This window comes from Schistocerca nitens, chromosome 9, assembly GCF_023898315.1.
Source record: "Schistocerca nitens isolate TAMUIC-IGC-003100 chromosome 9, iqSchNite1.1, whole genome shotgun sequence".
Taxonomy (NCBI): domain Eukaryota; kingdom Metazoa; phylum Arthropoda; class Insecta; order Orthoptera; family Acrididae; genus Schistocerca; species Schistocerca nitens.
In genome coordinates this window covers 145,585,502-145,599,230 of record NC_064622.1, presented here as the reverse complement: position 1 = coordinate 145,599,230, position 13,729 = coordinate 145,585,502, and the positions used below count along the sequence as shown (strand labels likewise).

The 13,729-nt window shown below is 44.6% G+C and overlaps 1 protein-coding gene across 1 annotated transcript in view; it reads right to left on the bottom strand.

The window, feature by feature from the left end:
- LOC126204411 (lysosome membrane protein 2-like) overlaps positions 1-13,729 on the bottom strand; it is a 263,267-nt gene that overhangs the window by 50,331 nt on the left and 199,207 nt on the right. Inside the window, exon 5 of the mRNA XM_049938788.1 lies at positions 11,631-11,825. Within this exon, the coding sequence (XP_049794745.1) occupies positions 11,631-11,825 (195 nt within the window). The remainder of the gene's footprint in view (positions 1-11,630; positions 11,826-13,729) is intronic.

The window sequence follows — 13,729 nt, the reverse complement described above, 5'->3', positions numbered from 1 at the left end:
TTAACATTTAACAAACATCAGGTTACCTTCCATTCAGAAGGCTGTTGCACTCAGCGACTGTTGTATTGACTTGTAAATAATAGATTTCAGCTATCAGTTGTCGTTTTTAAATTTTATTGGCAGATCTATATTTCAGCTAGAAACTAGCCATTCTCAATGCACTATCATTTTTGATCAATGCATGTAATGCCTGTTGGTCATTCAATGAACTGTGGATGAAGCCCGACCAACATGCATTACATGCATTGATAAAAAATGATAGCGCTTTGAGAATGGCTATTTTCTAGCTGGAATCTAGATCTGCTGATAGCTGAAATCTATTATTTACAAATTTAACAAACATTTTTTTCACAGCAATGAGCCGCAGCGAAGAGCCACATTAGTTTTAAGATTTTACTTTTCACCTTACGTCCAGACCCAGGATTCGACTACCACAGCCTGAATATGATGGTAAGAGGAGTGTTCTTCGAGTGTTGTGTGGGTCCACAATAATTACAATATTTGAGTCCATGCTCTTAAAATACAAATAATCCGAGGCTAATTATAATACTGTTATATTTTCATTCTCAAGTAATATTCTAGGAATAAGTCAGTCCATTATGTTTGATGATTTTACTGCTCAGTTGTGAGTTATGGAAAAGTAAAACCAATTTTGAAATAGTTTTCTAAAATAGTTAAATAATTCAAAAGTCAAAAATCATAGTGTTATTTAAATCTCTTTGAATGTCAGATTTCAAGCAAAAATCATTTAACAAATTTTGCATATTGGATCACACAATTATATTCACGCTTGCTTTTAGACTCCGAACAGATGAGAAAAAATGCAAAAAAAATAAACAAATATACTCCTCTCGAAGAGCCACCTATTTGGCGCCCAACGTGGGGCCATGAAGAGTCACTTCAGTGCAGATGCAGACGTACTGAGTTCGAGCAGTCTGTTTAGAAGAACGGCTGCGTGTAGGGAATGAAAAAGAATGGGGTAGAATGGTCGAGGAGCTCCTCACAAAGCACACATTTCTGAAGTCAGTGCTATGTGAAGCTAGAGACATAACTGCAAAGAGTCACGCCACTGGACAGTGGGTGACTGGAAACAAGTGATTTGGAGTTATGAATCACGCTATACCATGTGGCAATCTGATAGGTTTGTTTGGGCGTGGTGAATGCCTGGAGAACGCTAAGCTATCTGCCATCGTGTTTAGTGCCACCACTTAAGTACGGAGGAGGTGATATTAAGGTATGTTAGTGTTATTCGTGGTTAGGGTGTAGCCCTCGTATTGAACTTAAGAAAACGCTAAATGCGGAAGGAATGCCAACGGCCTTGCCACAGTGGTAAGAGCTGTTCCTGTCAGATCACCGAAGTTAAGCGCTGTCGGGCTGGCCTAGCACTTGGATGGGTGACTATCCGGTCTGCCGAGTGCTGTTGGCAAGCGGGGTGCACTCAGGCCTTGTGAGGCAAACAGAGGAGCTACTTGATTGAGAAGTAGCGGCTCCGGTCTCGTAAACTGACATACGGCTGGAGAGCAGTGTGCTGATCACATGCCCCTCCATATCCGCAGTGACGCCGTGGACTGAGGATGACACGGCAACCGGTCGGTACCGCTGGGCCTGCCAAGGCCTGTTGGGACGGAGTTCAGTTTTCGGATAGGAACACATTTCACAACATTGTGTAGTCCGCAGCTCCTGGTCTAGTGGCTAGCGCTGCTGCCTGAGGATCACGGGGTCCCGGTTTCGATTCCCGGCCCGGTTGGGGATTTTTCTCCGCTCAGGGACTGGATGCTAGTGTTTTACTCATCATTTCGTTATCATCATTATTCATGACAGTGGCCAGATTGGATTGTGTAATAAAAAGTGGGACTTTGTACGGGCGCTGATGACCGCGCAGTTGAGCCCCCCACAAACCACAACATTGTGTTCTGCATATAGCAGAGAAACTGTTCAGAGGCGATGACTGCTTTAACATTGTGTTCTGATTATAGCAGAGAAACTGTTCAGAGGCGATGACTGTTTGCTTTAACATTGTGTTCTGCATATAGCAGAGAAACTGTTCAGAGGCGATGACTGTTTGCTTTAATATTGTGTTCTGCATATAGCAGAGAAACTGTCCAGAGGCGATGACTGTTTGCATTAGCATGACAGTGCGCCCTGTCAAAGCAGCATCTATGAGCCAATGGTTTGAGAGCAATAACATTACTGAAAGGGACAAGCTTGCCCAAAGTTCCGGCTTGTAGGCAGTCAATCATCTTTGGGATGAATCAGAACGTTGACCTCGCTCCAGACCCCAGCGTCCGACATCACTGCCTTCTCTGGTTTGGGCTCTTGAGAAAGAATAATTCGCTGATGATCCACAGGTATTAGGACACTTTACTGGAAGTGTCGCCACTGAGTTTACGCCGTCAGGGCTAAAGGGTTGCCATGCCTCTTATCAATGTTCCGCTAATAATTGTCCTGATACGTTCGCCCGGAGGTTGGAGTCCTCCCTCGGGCATGGGTGTGTGTTGCCCTTAGCGTAAGTTAGTTTAAGTTAGATTAAGTTGTGTGTAGCTCTAGGGACGTCAGCAGTTTGGTCCCATAGGAGCTTACCACTACCTGATACGTTCGATTAGATAGTTTAGACCGTGACAGTATCTAACTCATGTAATAACAATCCAACTTGCAAAGCAACTTAAATTTAAATAGTGTAAATGACTGTATACTCAAGTGGTGATCTAATCTCGTTACGTTACATTGATTAGCTCCACGTGCTGCATTCTAGTCAAAAGAATAAAATTAAATTCACTGTGCAACTCAAAATCAATAAAACTGTTCTCATACACTCGTCCAGTACCGAAATTTTATTCAAACGTGCAAAAACCAGGTTCACTAACATAAAAAACTCTGTTGTAAATATAGTTGTCACAAATATATAGTACAAATGTTACTGAATAATAAATATGCATTCAGTTACTCGAAATACACTGACCTGTGAAACCCACGCAACTTGCATAATATTGTAGAAAACTAGCCCCAAACGCGTGTATACCAGCTGTCAAATTCGAATACTGTGCAGGCTGCAGGTCTCCACCAATCAGAAAAAAACACTATTACGACAGTTTCGAACCGTATAACGGAGGGTTGAAAATCTGTTCGGGTCACAAGGGTATTTATTTATTACGTGAGTAATCAGAAACTGTGGGCACCGGAAAATGTGCTGAAAATGGTTCAAATATCTCTGAGCACTATGGGACTTAACATCTGAGGTCATCAGTTCCCTAGACTTAGAATTACTTAAACCTAACTAACCTAAGGACATCACACACATCCATGCCCGACGCAGGATTCGAACCTGCGACCGCAGTAGCAGGGTGGTTCCAGACTGAAGCGTCTAGAACGACTCCTTCATAGCGGCCGGCTAATGCGCTGAACGAACAGGAGCAGGTTTGGCTATTGTTTTACTAAAATGTAGAAAATAGTAGGAAGGGAGGTGGGGCAAACACTACATCTACATGTTGGTACTGTTGCAATGACAATGTTGTCGTAGATCGACAAATTACAATATTATGCCCAGAAAAAACATTTTAGTTTAAAGATAAAGCAGGAACTACATTACTTTTACAACTGAGAGCGTGATATGATTTCACAGCCCTTTTCAAAATCGCTGCTTTGGGTGAACTTCACCCTGTTGCAGGATTTCGAAATAGTGTGGCAACGATGACATTCAGTGCTCTTATTTGACGATTGATCTTGAAAATAATATGCAATTTTGTCATATGATGACATGTTGGAGACCGTGGCTGTTTTTGAAGACAAATGTTGATGGTGTTAGGACAGCAACCAGCCACAAATTTACTTTGAGTTCCTTTATTCAAAGGAAACCGTTACCGGTTTCGAACCGTTGCGATTCATCATCAGACGGTTTACACGCTTTCTTTCTACATTTGGTGTGTTTTTATAGATTAATTGTCCTAAAATATAAATAAAACATAATTACAAACACGCCACACACAGATGGTTGCGTTGCAGATTTTCGTTGCATGTGACTTACGTGAAACGTGAATGCATTTACATCGATTGGATGAACGTTATGGAAACAAACACTCGAAACCGACGTTTCACGTAAGTCACATGCAACGAAAATCTGCAACGCAACCATCTGTGTGTGGCGTGTTTGTAATTATGTTTTATTTATATTTTAGGACAATTAATCTATAAAAACACACCAAATGTAGAAAGAAAGCGTGTAAACCGTCTGATGATGAATCGCAACGATTCGAAACCGGTAACGGTTTCCTTTGAATAAAGGAACTCAAAGTAAATTTGTGGCTGGTTGCTGTCCTAACACCATCAACATTTGAAAATAATATTTTCAGATCAGTTATAAATCTACTGCAGGCAACGAAAAGAATCTTCTACTGCGGCAGCTGTAGTTGCAAGCTGAATGTCGTGGGATTGCAGTTCCAGAGTGTGCACAATTTGAAATAGTGACGTTCCTTTTGCTCTTACGTACTGCAGTAGTAGTTTAAGTTGCAAAAAGTATAGATCTAGGGAGTCTATGTAAGTATTTTTTTCCTTTATTGTTTTATTCATTATACACTGTACATTCACATTCAAGTGACAACCTGTCAGAAGCCTGGATAATTAGTTTTTGCAGCGTGCACTACTGCGAGACGTGCAGGAAGAGAGTCTGTGAGGTTCTGGAAGGAACTGTCAGGGTTTGGAGCCATGCTGACTTCTGTGCCGTGGCAAGCTGTAAGGTTTCTCGGTTGAGGATAATGACGCGAACACCCTGACTGAGGTGCCTCCACAGATTTTCGGTTGGGTTTAAATCTGAAAAGTTTGATGGCCAGGGGAGTACAATAAACTCATCGTGGCTTTCTTTGAACGCTGCACATACACTGCTGCTTGACACGTTACATTCCCTTGCTCGTAGGTGCCATCAAGCCGAGGAAAAACACACTGCATGTAGAATGGACATGGTTCCCAAATATAGGTGCATACTTATGTCGATCTATTGTGCCTTCCAGGAAGATGAGGTCACCCAGGCAACCATAAGGTGTCCTCCTCCGGCCTGGACCCTTCCGACAATTGTTGCAAGGTGTTTGCTTTCAGAAGTGTACACGCCAACGGCCACCTGTTAGATGCAACGTGAAACGTGATTAATCTCAAAAGGCCAGTGGCCGTCGAGTTTGGGTTCTGGCACGCAAATTCCAGCCTTCGTCGCCGACAAACAGCAGTCAGCATGGGTGGACGAACAAGGCGCCTGCGGCGGAGGCCCCATGCAGCAGCGTTCGCCGAACGTTCGTTGAGGAGACACTGCTGGTAACCCCTTGATTCATCTGGGCAGTCAGTCCCTCAACAGCCGCCCGTACACATCTCCGCAGCTGTCATTCATCCCTGTCATCTATGGCCCGTGGTGTACAAGTGTTGCCTCGACACCGATTTCGGATAGTGCCATTTTGACATGCACGGTATACTTTAACCATGGTGGCAGGTGAACTGTTTACAAACTTAGCGGTTTCGGAAACGCTTTCAATCTTGATCTGAAAGCCAATGATCGTGGCCTTTTCGACGTTAGATAGATCCCTCCGCTTCCGCATTACGACAACGACGGTACTGTTTTCCCCAATACCCTTTATAGACCCTCCACAGCTAGATCCGCCCCATGTCGTCTATCAGTGGTTATTGTACGTAGACGTCGAACATAGGCGTTGGTCACATTAATATTAAATATAATTACATTCAAGTAAAACATTAAAAAATAATACATCTATTACAAAGTTGTAACGGGCTTGCCACAGTGGCTACTCTGGTTCCCATGAGATCACCAAAGCTAAGCGTTGTCGGGCGTGGTCGGCACTTGGATGGGTGGCCATCCAGGCTGCCATGCACTGTTGCCATTTTTCAGGGTGCACTCAGCCTCGTGATGCCAATTGAGGAGCTACTCGACCGAATAGTAGCGGCTTCAGTCAAGAAAACCATCATAACGACCGGGAGAGCGGTGTACTGACCCCACGCCACTCCTATCCGCATCCTCCACTGAGGATGACACGGCGGTCGGATGGTCCAGATAGGCCACTCGTGGCCTGACGACGGAGTGATTTTTTTTTATTTGAAAGTTAATATTCGAGTGACAGGATGGTGAGAAGGAGAATGCAGATTGTTGACCTGTGGTGTGTGTGTAGGGTGGGGGTTGAGAGGGAGGGGGTAGTGGAGGGTAGGGGGCAGGGGGAGGGGGCAGTGGAGGGTAGGGGCAGGGTAGGGGCTAGTGGAGGGTAGGGGAGGGGGAGGGGTATTGGAGGGTAAGAGCAGGGGGAGGGTGTAGTGGAGGGTAGAGGGAGGAGGAGGGGGTAGTGGAGGGTACCACCATGCTGGAAATTGACTTCGGGAGGAGTTTGTGAAACTGCGTACTTGGCCAACATGTTGACATAGGTGTGTGCTGTCACTGTAGACTCTGTGAAAAATGGACCATCTCACCATGTTTATGTAATCCCAAGCACACATTAATTTTTCGTGAGTCCGTTTCGTAGTCAGACACTTCTCGTGGAGTCTCATTTCCCTAGTTCGACATTTACGCCTTTTAACTTTGCCACAGATGTAGAAGGTAGATTCATCACTGAACAGCACTGCAATGAGGTAGTCGTCGCTTCTGTCTATACAATGCAGCATTTCAATAGCAAAATCACACCCGCTGCGGTGATTATGCACGCAACACGAGACATGTGTACGCAGTGGCGTGTACAGTCGAATGGGGGACGTTTAATTCCCTACCAGTTTGTCTAACGGGTTTATGCGGCCTTCTAGCAAATACTTCGCACACACGTTCCATGGTTTCTTCATTTACAGTCGTTTGAGGATGTTTCTAAACATTTCAAATCCAACTTCCCGTTTGTCGAAGAGCTCTGCCCGATTGATAAAACGATTTATGTGTCGCATGATCCACGTTCCATTCCTTATTTGCATGACGCTGAACATGTACTGCAGATTTTAACTGTGCTAACCATGGCACACACAAGACCCTACACCTTTCGTTACGGCGTCCAGATGTCGACTATCAGGAGAACGTCTGCTTGCTAGCACAGTAAACATTCGTTCGCATGTGTCATACGACTCAGCACTGTTTACGACATGGTGAGGATCACACCTTGGAGAGTGGCTATATGGATTACGTATTTACCCAACAACATAAAATGTCGAATTGTTTCGTTATAAGCATTTCTTTGCGTTTTCCTCTAGGTCGCACACCCTGTATTTTCGATGTTCTATCTTAACAGCTTCACTCTATATATGAGGTTTTCCTTCCTCTTCTTTATCTCCTGTACGCTGGTCGACATCTGCTTCAGTATGTTGATTATACCGGTTTCCTAACCCTCTGCCTCGCTTGCATTGGACACCTTAGAAAAACCTACACCATTCGTAAACTCGACTCCAATAACGCTATTGTCTCTTCTCTAATTTACGTTCCTAGTACACCCACACGCCTGTACCGACAAATTCCACCAGCCATGCACCTTCACACTCTCTTTATCCTCTCCGAACGATATTTCAGCCGTCCACTTCTCCTGTACAATGAAATCCGTCCAGACATGTACTCATCCCACGAAATAAAGTTCCATTCCACCCATCTCATCCTTTTTCCTGTCCGTCCCCATATTTTCCTCCCCCTTCCTCCTCCTTCAGATTACGGCCTTACCTACACTCCCTGTCTGTCCAACATCCACTTTGTCCCCATCGATACCATTTATCAGTCTTCCATATGTAACACTTCCTACCCTATCGGGCACGTAATCTTTCCATTTCTTCTTGGGCAGGTCTTCCAATATGTGGTGACAGTGCATTGCTTCAATTTTAAGACAGTTTTTAAATCGTGATTTGCATATATTTTTCTTGTTTTTATTTTACCTTTTAGCTTTCATGTCTTAGATTACAAAGAAAATTAATGGCCAGATACGAGTGGGGCTCGCGCTCTGAGGATTCTGTACAAACTTAAGTATGCATATTGACAGTACATCCATCCTTAGAATGGAGAATATGTACGAGTTTTACCTGTTGTGGAAACAGATGCTGCAAGATATCGGTCTCGGGAATTCGAAGACTTTAGAGAATGTTCAAATTTCAAATTGAATAGCCAATGACAAATGAAATACCTTTTTAGATGACATGATCACAGATTAACAATTTTATGATTTCTATTTTAACTGTACTGTGAAACCTTACTTCATGCCAAAACTCCATGATTCTAGGCTAGTGGGAAGTAGCCTGTGCATTCCGATGAGTGAGTTTCCGAGTATCAAAATACGACGGTAATCCCAAAAGTAAGGTCTCCTATTTTTTTTTATAAGTACAGAACTTTGATTGTGTGGCAGTTGGTCACACTGTTATGAAGAGTGCTTCACGCGCTGTGTGTAAACACGCTCACGCCGCGCTGAGGCGCTCAGTCTTGGCTTGGCTGCCGTTGAGAATGGAGCTGCCGTTGGATGTCACCGCCAAGTGCGGACTGCGCGCAGTTATTCGGTTTTTAAACGCAAAGGGCACTGCACCGATTGAAATCCATCGCCAATTGACGGAAGTGTATGGTGAGTCGCGCATGGATGTCAAAAATGTTCGTAAGTGGTGTAGAGAATTTGCAGCTGGTCGGACCGAAATTCACGACGAACCAAGAAGAGGGAGACAGTCAGTTTCTGAGGAGTGTTCAAGGTTGAGAAAAGCATGCGTGGAGATCGGCGGATCACCCTGGATGATCTCTGCACGTTGGTTCCTGAGGTTTCCCGAAGCACCGCTCACAGAATTTTAACGGAAACATTGAACTACCGGAAGGTGTGCTCAAGATGGGTGCCACGCATGCTGACTGAGGACCACTTGCGGCAACGAGTTGCTGCTTCCCGCGGACTTCAAATGGTTCAACTGGCTCTGAGCACTATGGGACTTAACATCTGTGGTCATCAGTCCCCTAGAACTTAGAACTACTTAAACCTAACTAACCTAAGGACATCACACACATCCATGCCCGAGGCAGGATTCGTACGTGCGACCGTTCCAGACTGAAGCGCCTAGAACCGCACCGCCACACAGGCCGGCTCCCGCACATTTCATCACCGCCTTGCAGCCGAACAGGACAACTTTGTGGACTCAATTGTCGCGGGTGACGAAACCTGGGCATACCACTTTACACCTGAGACCAAGCAACAATCACGCCAGTTCATAACTATCTGAACAGTATGGCGGCGAGCTGGTATGACATGGGCATACAAAAACTGCCACAGCGTCTACAAAAATGCATCGACAGAAATGGTGATTATGTCAAAAAATAGCTAAATGTTCAAGCTGTAAACTGATGTAAACCATTGTAGAAATAAACAGGTCTATGTACTTATAAAAGAATAGGAGACCTTACTTTTGGGATTACCCACGTGTATGACACAAATAGCCGTATCTCTTGACTGTATTAGAAGCGTTAAGTGTTGCACACCTACAAAGGACAATTGACCTTAGTATGTAACATAAATTTCAACTTGATATGTCTAACCGTTCTTGAGAAAAAAGGTTTTTAGCAGTCGTAGGGACAGATAGACAGACAGACAACAAATTGGTCCCATTAGGGTTACGGTTTTACAGATTTAGGTACAGAACACCAAAAATGAAGAAAATTATGTTTCTTTTGCACAAAAGCTTCATTAAATTCATCCTCATCCTCATAAATTTGTAAATGTCTCGCCTTTTAATTCAGCGTTTTTAGTTCACAATCCATCCTCCACATTGCCCCCCCTGGGGACGAGGAGAGTTAAATAACGTTAAAGGAAATAGAAAATAATATACCTGCCAGGGTAGCCGAGAGCGCTAACGCGCTGCTTCCTGGACTCGGGTAGGCGCGCCGACCCCGGATCGAATCTGCCCGGCGGATTAATGACGACGTCCGGTGTGCTGGCTAGCCTGGATGTGATTTTTAGGCGGTTTTCCACATCCTACTAGCTGAATACCGGGCTGTTCTCCGCGTCCCACCTCAATTACACGACTCGCAGACATTTGAAACACCTTCACACTATTTCACGATTTACACTAGACGCAGACAGCTGGGGTACACTAATTCGACTCCGGGGGTTACGGGGTGGCGTCAGGAAGGGCATCCGGCCACCCCTTACAATTGTTGTTGTTGTTGTGGTTGTGGTCTTCAGTCCAAAGACTGGTTTGATGCAGCTCTCCATGCTACTCTATCCTGTGCAAGTTTCTTCATCTCCCAGTACTTACTGCAAACTACATCCTTTTGAATCTGCTTAGTGTATTCATCTCTTGGTCTCCCTCTACGATTTTTACCCTCCAATGCTACATCTGTGATCCCTTAATGCCTCAGAACATGTCCTACCAACCGGTCCCTTTTTCTTGTCAAGTTGTGCCACAAACTCCTCTTCTCCCCAATTCTATTCCATACCTCCTCATTAGTTATGTGATCTACCCATCTAATCTTCAGCATTCTTCTGTAGCACCACATTTCGAAAGCTTCTATTCTCTTTTTGTCCAAACTATTTATCGTCCATGTTTCACTTCCACACATGGCTACACTCCATACAAATACTTTCAGAAACGACTTCCTGACACTTAAATCTATACTCGATGTTAACAAATTTCTCTTCTTCAGAAATGCTTTCCTTGCCATTGCCAGTCTACATTTTATATCCTCTCTACTTCAACCATCATCAGTTATTTTGCTCCCCAAATAGCAAAACTCCTTTACTACTTTAAGTGACTCATTTCCAAATCTAATTCCCTCAGCATCACCCGACGTAACTCGACTACATTCCATTATCCTCGTTTTGATTTTGTTGATGTTCATCTTATATCCTCCTTTCAAGACACTGTCCATTCCGTTCAACTGCTCTTCCAAGTCCTTCGCTGTATCTGACAGAATTACAATGTCATCGGCTAACCTCAAAGTTTTTATTTCTTCTCCATGGATTTTAATACCTACTCCGACCTTTCTTTTGTTTCCTTCACTGCTTGCTCAATACACAGATTGAATAACATTGGGAAGAGGCTACAACCCTGTCTCACTCCCTTCCCAACCACTGCTTCCCTTTCGTGTCCCTCGACTCTTATAACTGCCATCTGGTTTCTGTACAAATTGTAAATAGCCTTTCGCCCCCTGTATTTTACCCCTGCCACCTTTAGAATTTGAAAGAGAGTATTCCAGTCAACATTGTCAAATGCTTTCTCTAAGTCTGCAAATGCTAGAAACGTAGGTTTGGCTTTACTTAATCTATTTTCTAAGATAGTCGTAGGGTCAGTATTGCCTCACGTGTTCCAACATTTCTACGGAATCCAAACTGATCTTCCCCGAGGTCGGCTTCTACCAGTTTTTCCATTCGTCTGTAAAGAATTCGCCTCAGTATTTTGCAGCTGTGACTTATTAAACTTACAATTAACCATGCCAAATCCGTACTTAACCCTGCCGACCCTGCACACGATGTGGGATAAAGGCGGTAGCAAAGGAAAGAAAGAAAGAGAGAAAGAAAGAGAAAAAGATATGAGGCGTGTGCTGGGAGGTAGCGATACATCCTGATGCAGACATCGGCAACAGTTGCGAGTTTTTGAAGTAGTTCAGGGATGCAATGGACCGTGTTACCAAGATGAGATGAGCAGTATGTGGAAGCTGGTATACTCACCATGGCTAGGAGGCCGAATTTGTCGATGGGCATGGGGTGGCGCAACTTGGCGAGGTCGAACAGCGGGTCCGAGTAGCCCCACAGCAGGTTGGACACGGGCACTTCCACGAAGGGCTTGGTGCCAAAGCTGCGGATGGCCGCGTCCGTGGCCACCTGGTACACGAAGAACAGCTCGCGCAGCTCGTTGACCGCCGTCTGCCGACACAGACAATGTCACCTTAGGTACGTTCGAACACGCTACCGAGCTGAATTTGTGACTGGATTGAGGATTCCTTGGTAGGAAAGACACAGCATGTTCTCTCGGGTGGAGAGTCGTCGACAGGTATAGAAACAACTTTGAGCGTACCCCAGGGAAGCGTATTGGGACCTTTACTGTTCATATTGTATATGGGGCGATCAAAAAGTTTGTTTGGGGACGTTGCTGCAGCCTATATGCAATGTAGCGCGATTCCATTGCGGGTATAGAGGGTGGTCCATTGATCGTGACCTGGCCAAATATCTCATGAAATAAGCGTCGAACGAAGAAACTGCACGGGTTCCCGGGTTCGATTCCCGGCGGGGTCAGGGATTTTCTCTGCCTCGTGATGGCTGGGTGTTGTGTGCTGTCCTTAGGTTAGTTAGGTTTAAGTAGTTCTAAGTTCTAGGGGACTTATGACCACAGCAGTTGAGTCCCATAGTGCTCAGAGCCAATTTTTTGCCATTTTTGAAGAAACTGCAGAGAACGAAACTTGTCTAGCTTGAAGGGAGAAACCAGATGGCGCCATGGTTGGCCCGCTAGATGGCGCTGCCATAGGTCAAGCAGATATCAACTGCGTATTTTTAAATAGGAGCCCCCATTTTTATTACATATTCGTGTAGTACGTAAAGAAATACGAATGTTTTAGTTGGACCACTTTTTTCCCTTTGTGTTAGATGGCGCTGTAATAGTCACAAACATATGGCTCACAATTTTAGACGAACAGTTGGTAACAGGTAGGTTTTTTAAATTAAAATACAGAACGTAGGTACGCTTGAACATTTTATTTCGGTTGTTCCAATGTGATACATGTACCATTATGAACTTATCATTTCTGATGAACGCATGCTGTTACAGCGTGATTACCTGTAAATACCAAATTAATGCAATAAATGCTCAAAATGATGTCCGTCAACCTCAATGCAGTTAGAATGATGTCCATCAACCTCAATGCAGTTAGCAATACGTGTGACGACATTCCTCTCAACAGCGAGTAGTTCGCCTTCCGTAATGTTCGCACATGCATTGACAATGCACTGACGCATGTTGTCAGGCGTTGTCGGTGGATCACGACAGCAAATATCCTTCAACTTTCCCCACAGAAAGAAACCCGGGGATGTCAGATCCGGTGAACGTGCGGGCCACGGTATGGTGCTTCGACGACCAATCCACCTGTCATGAAATATGCTATTCAATACCGCTTCAACCGCACGCGAGCTATGTGCCGGACATCCATCATGTTGGAAGTACATCGTCATTCTGTCATGCAGTGAAACATCTTGTAGTAACATCGGTAGAACATTACGTAGGAAATCAGCATCATTGCACCATTTAGATTGTCATCCTGATTTAGGTTTTCCGTGATTTCCCTAAATCGCTGCAGGCAAATGCCGGGATGGTTCCTTTGAAAGGGCACGGCGGACTTCCTTCCCCGTCCTTCGCTAATCCGATGAGACCGATGACGTCGATGTTTGCTATCTTCCCCCAAACAATCCAATCCAATCCTAGATTGCCATCGATAAAATGGGGGCCAATTATCCTTCCTCCCATAATGTCGCACCATACATTAACCCGCCAAGGTCGCTGATGTTCCACTTGTCGCAGCCATCGTGGATTTTCCGTTGCCCAATAGTGCATATTATGCCGATTTACGTTACCGTTGTTAGTGAATGCCGCTTCGTCGCTAAATACAATGCGTGCAAAAAATCTGTCATCGTGCCGTAATTTCTCTTGTGCCCAGTGGCAGAACTGTACACGACATTCAAGGTCGTCGCCATGCAATTCCTGGTGCATAGAAATATGGTACGGGTGCAATCGATGTTGATGTAGCATTCTCAACACCGACGTTTTTGAGATTCCCGAT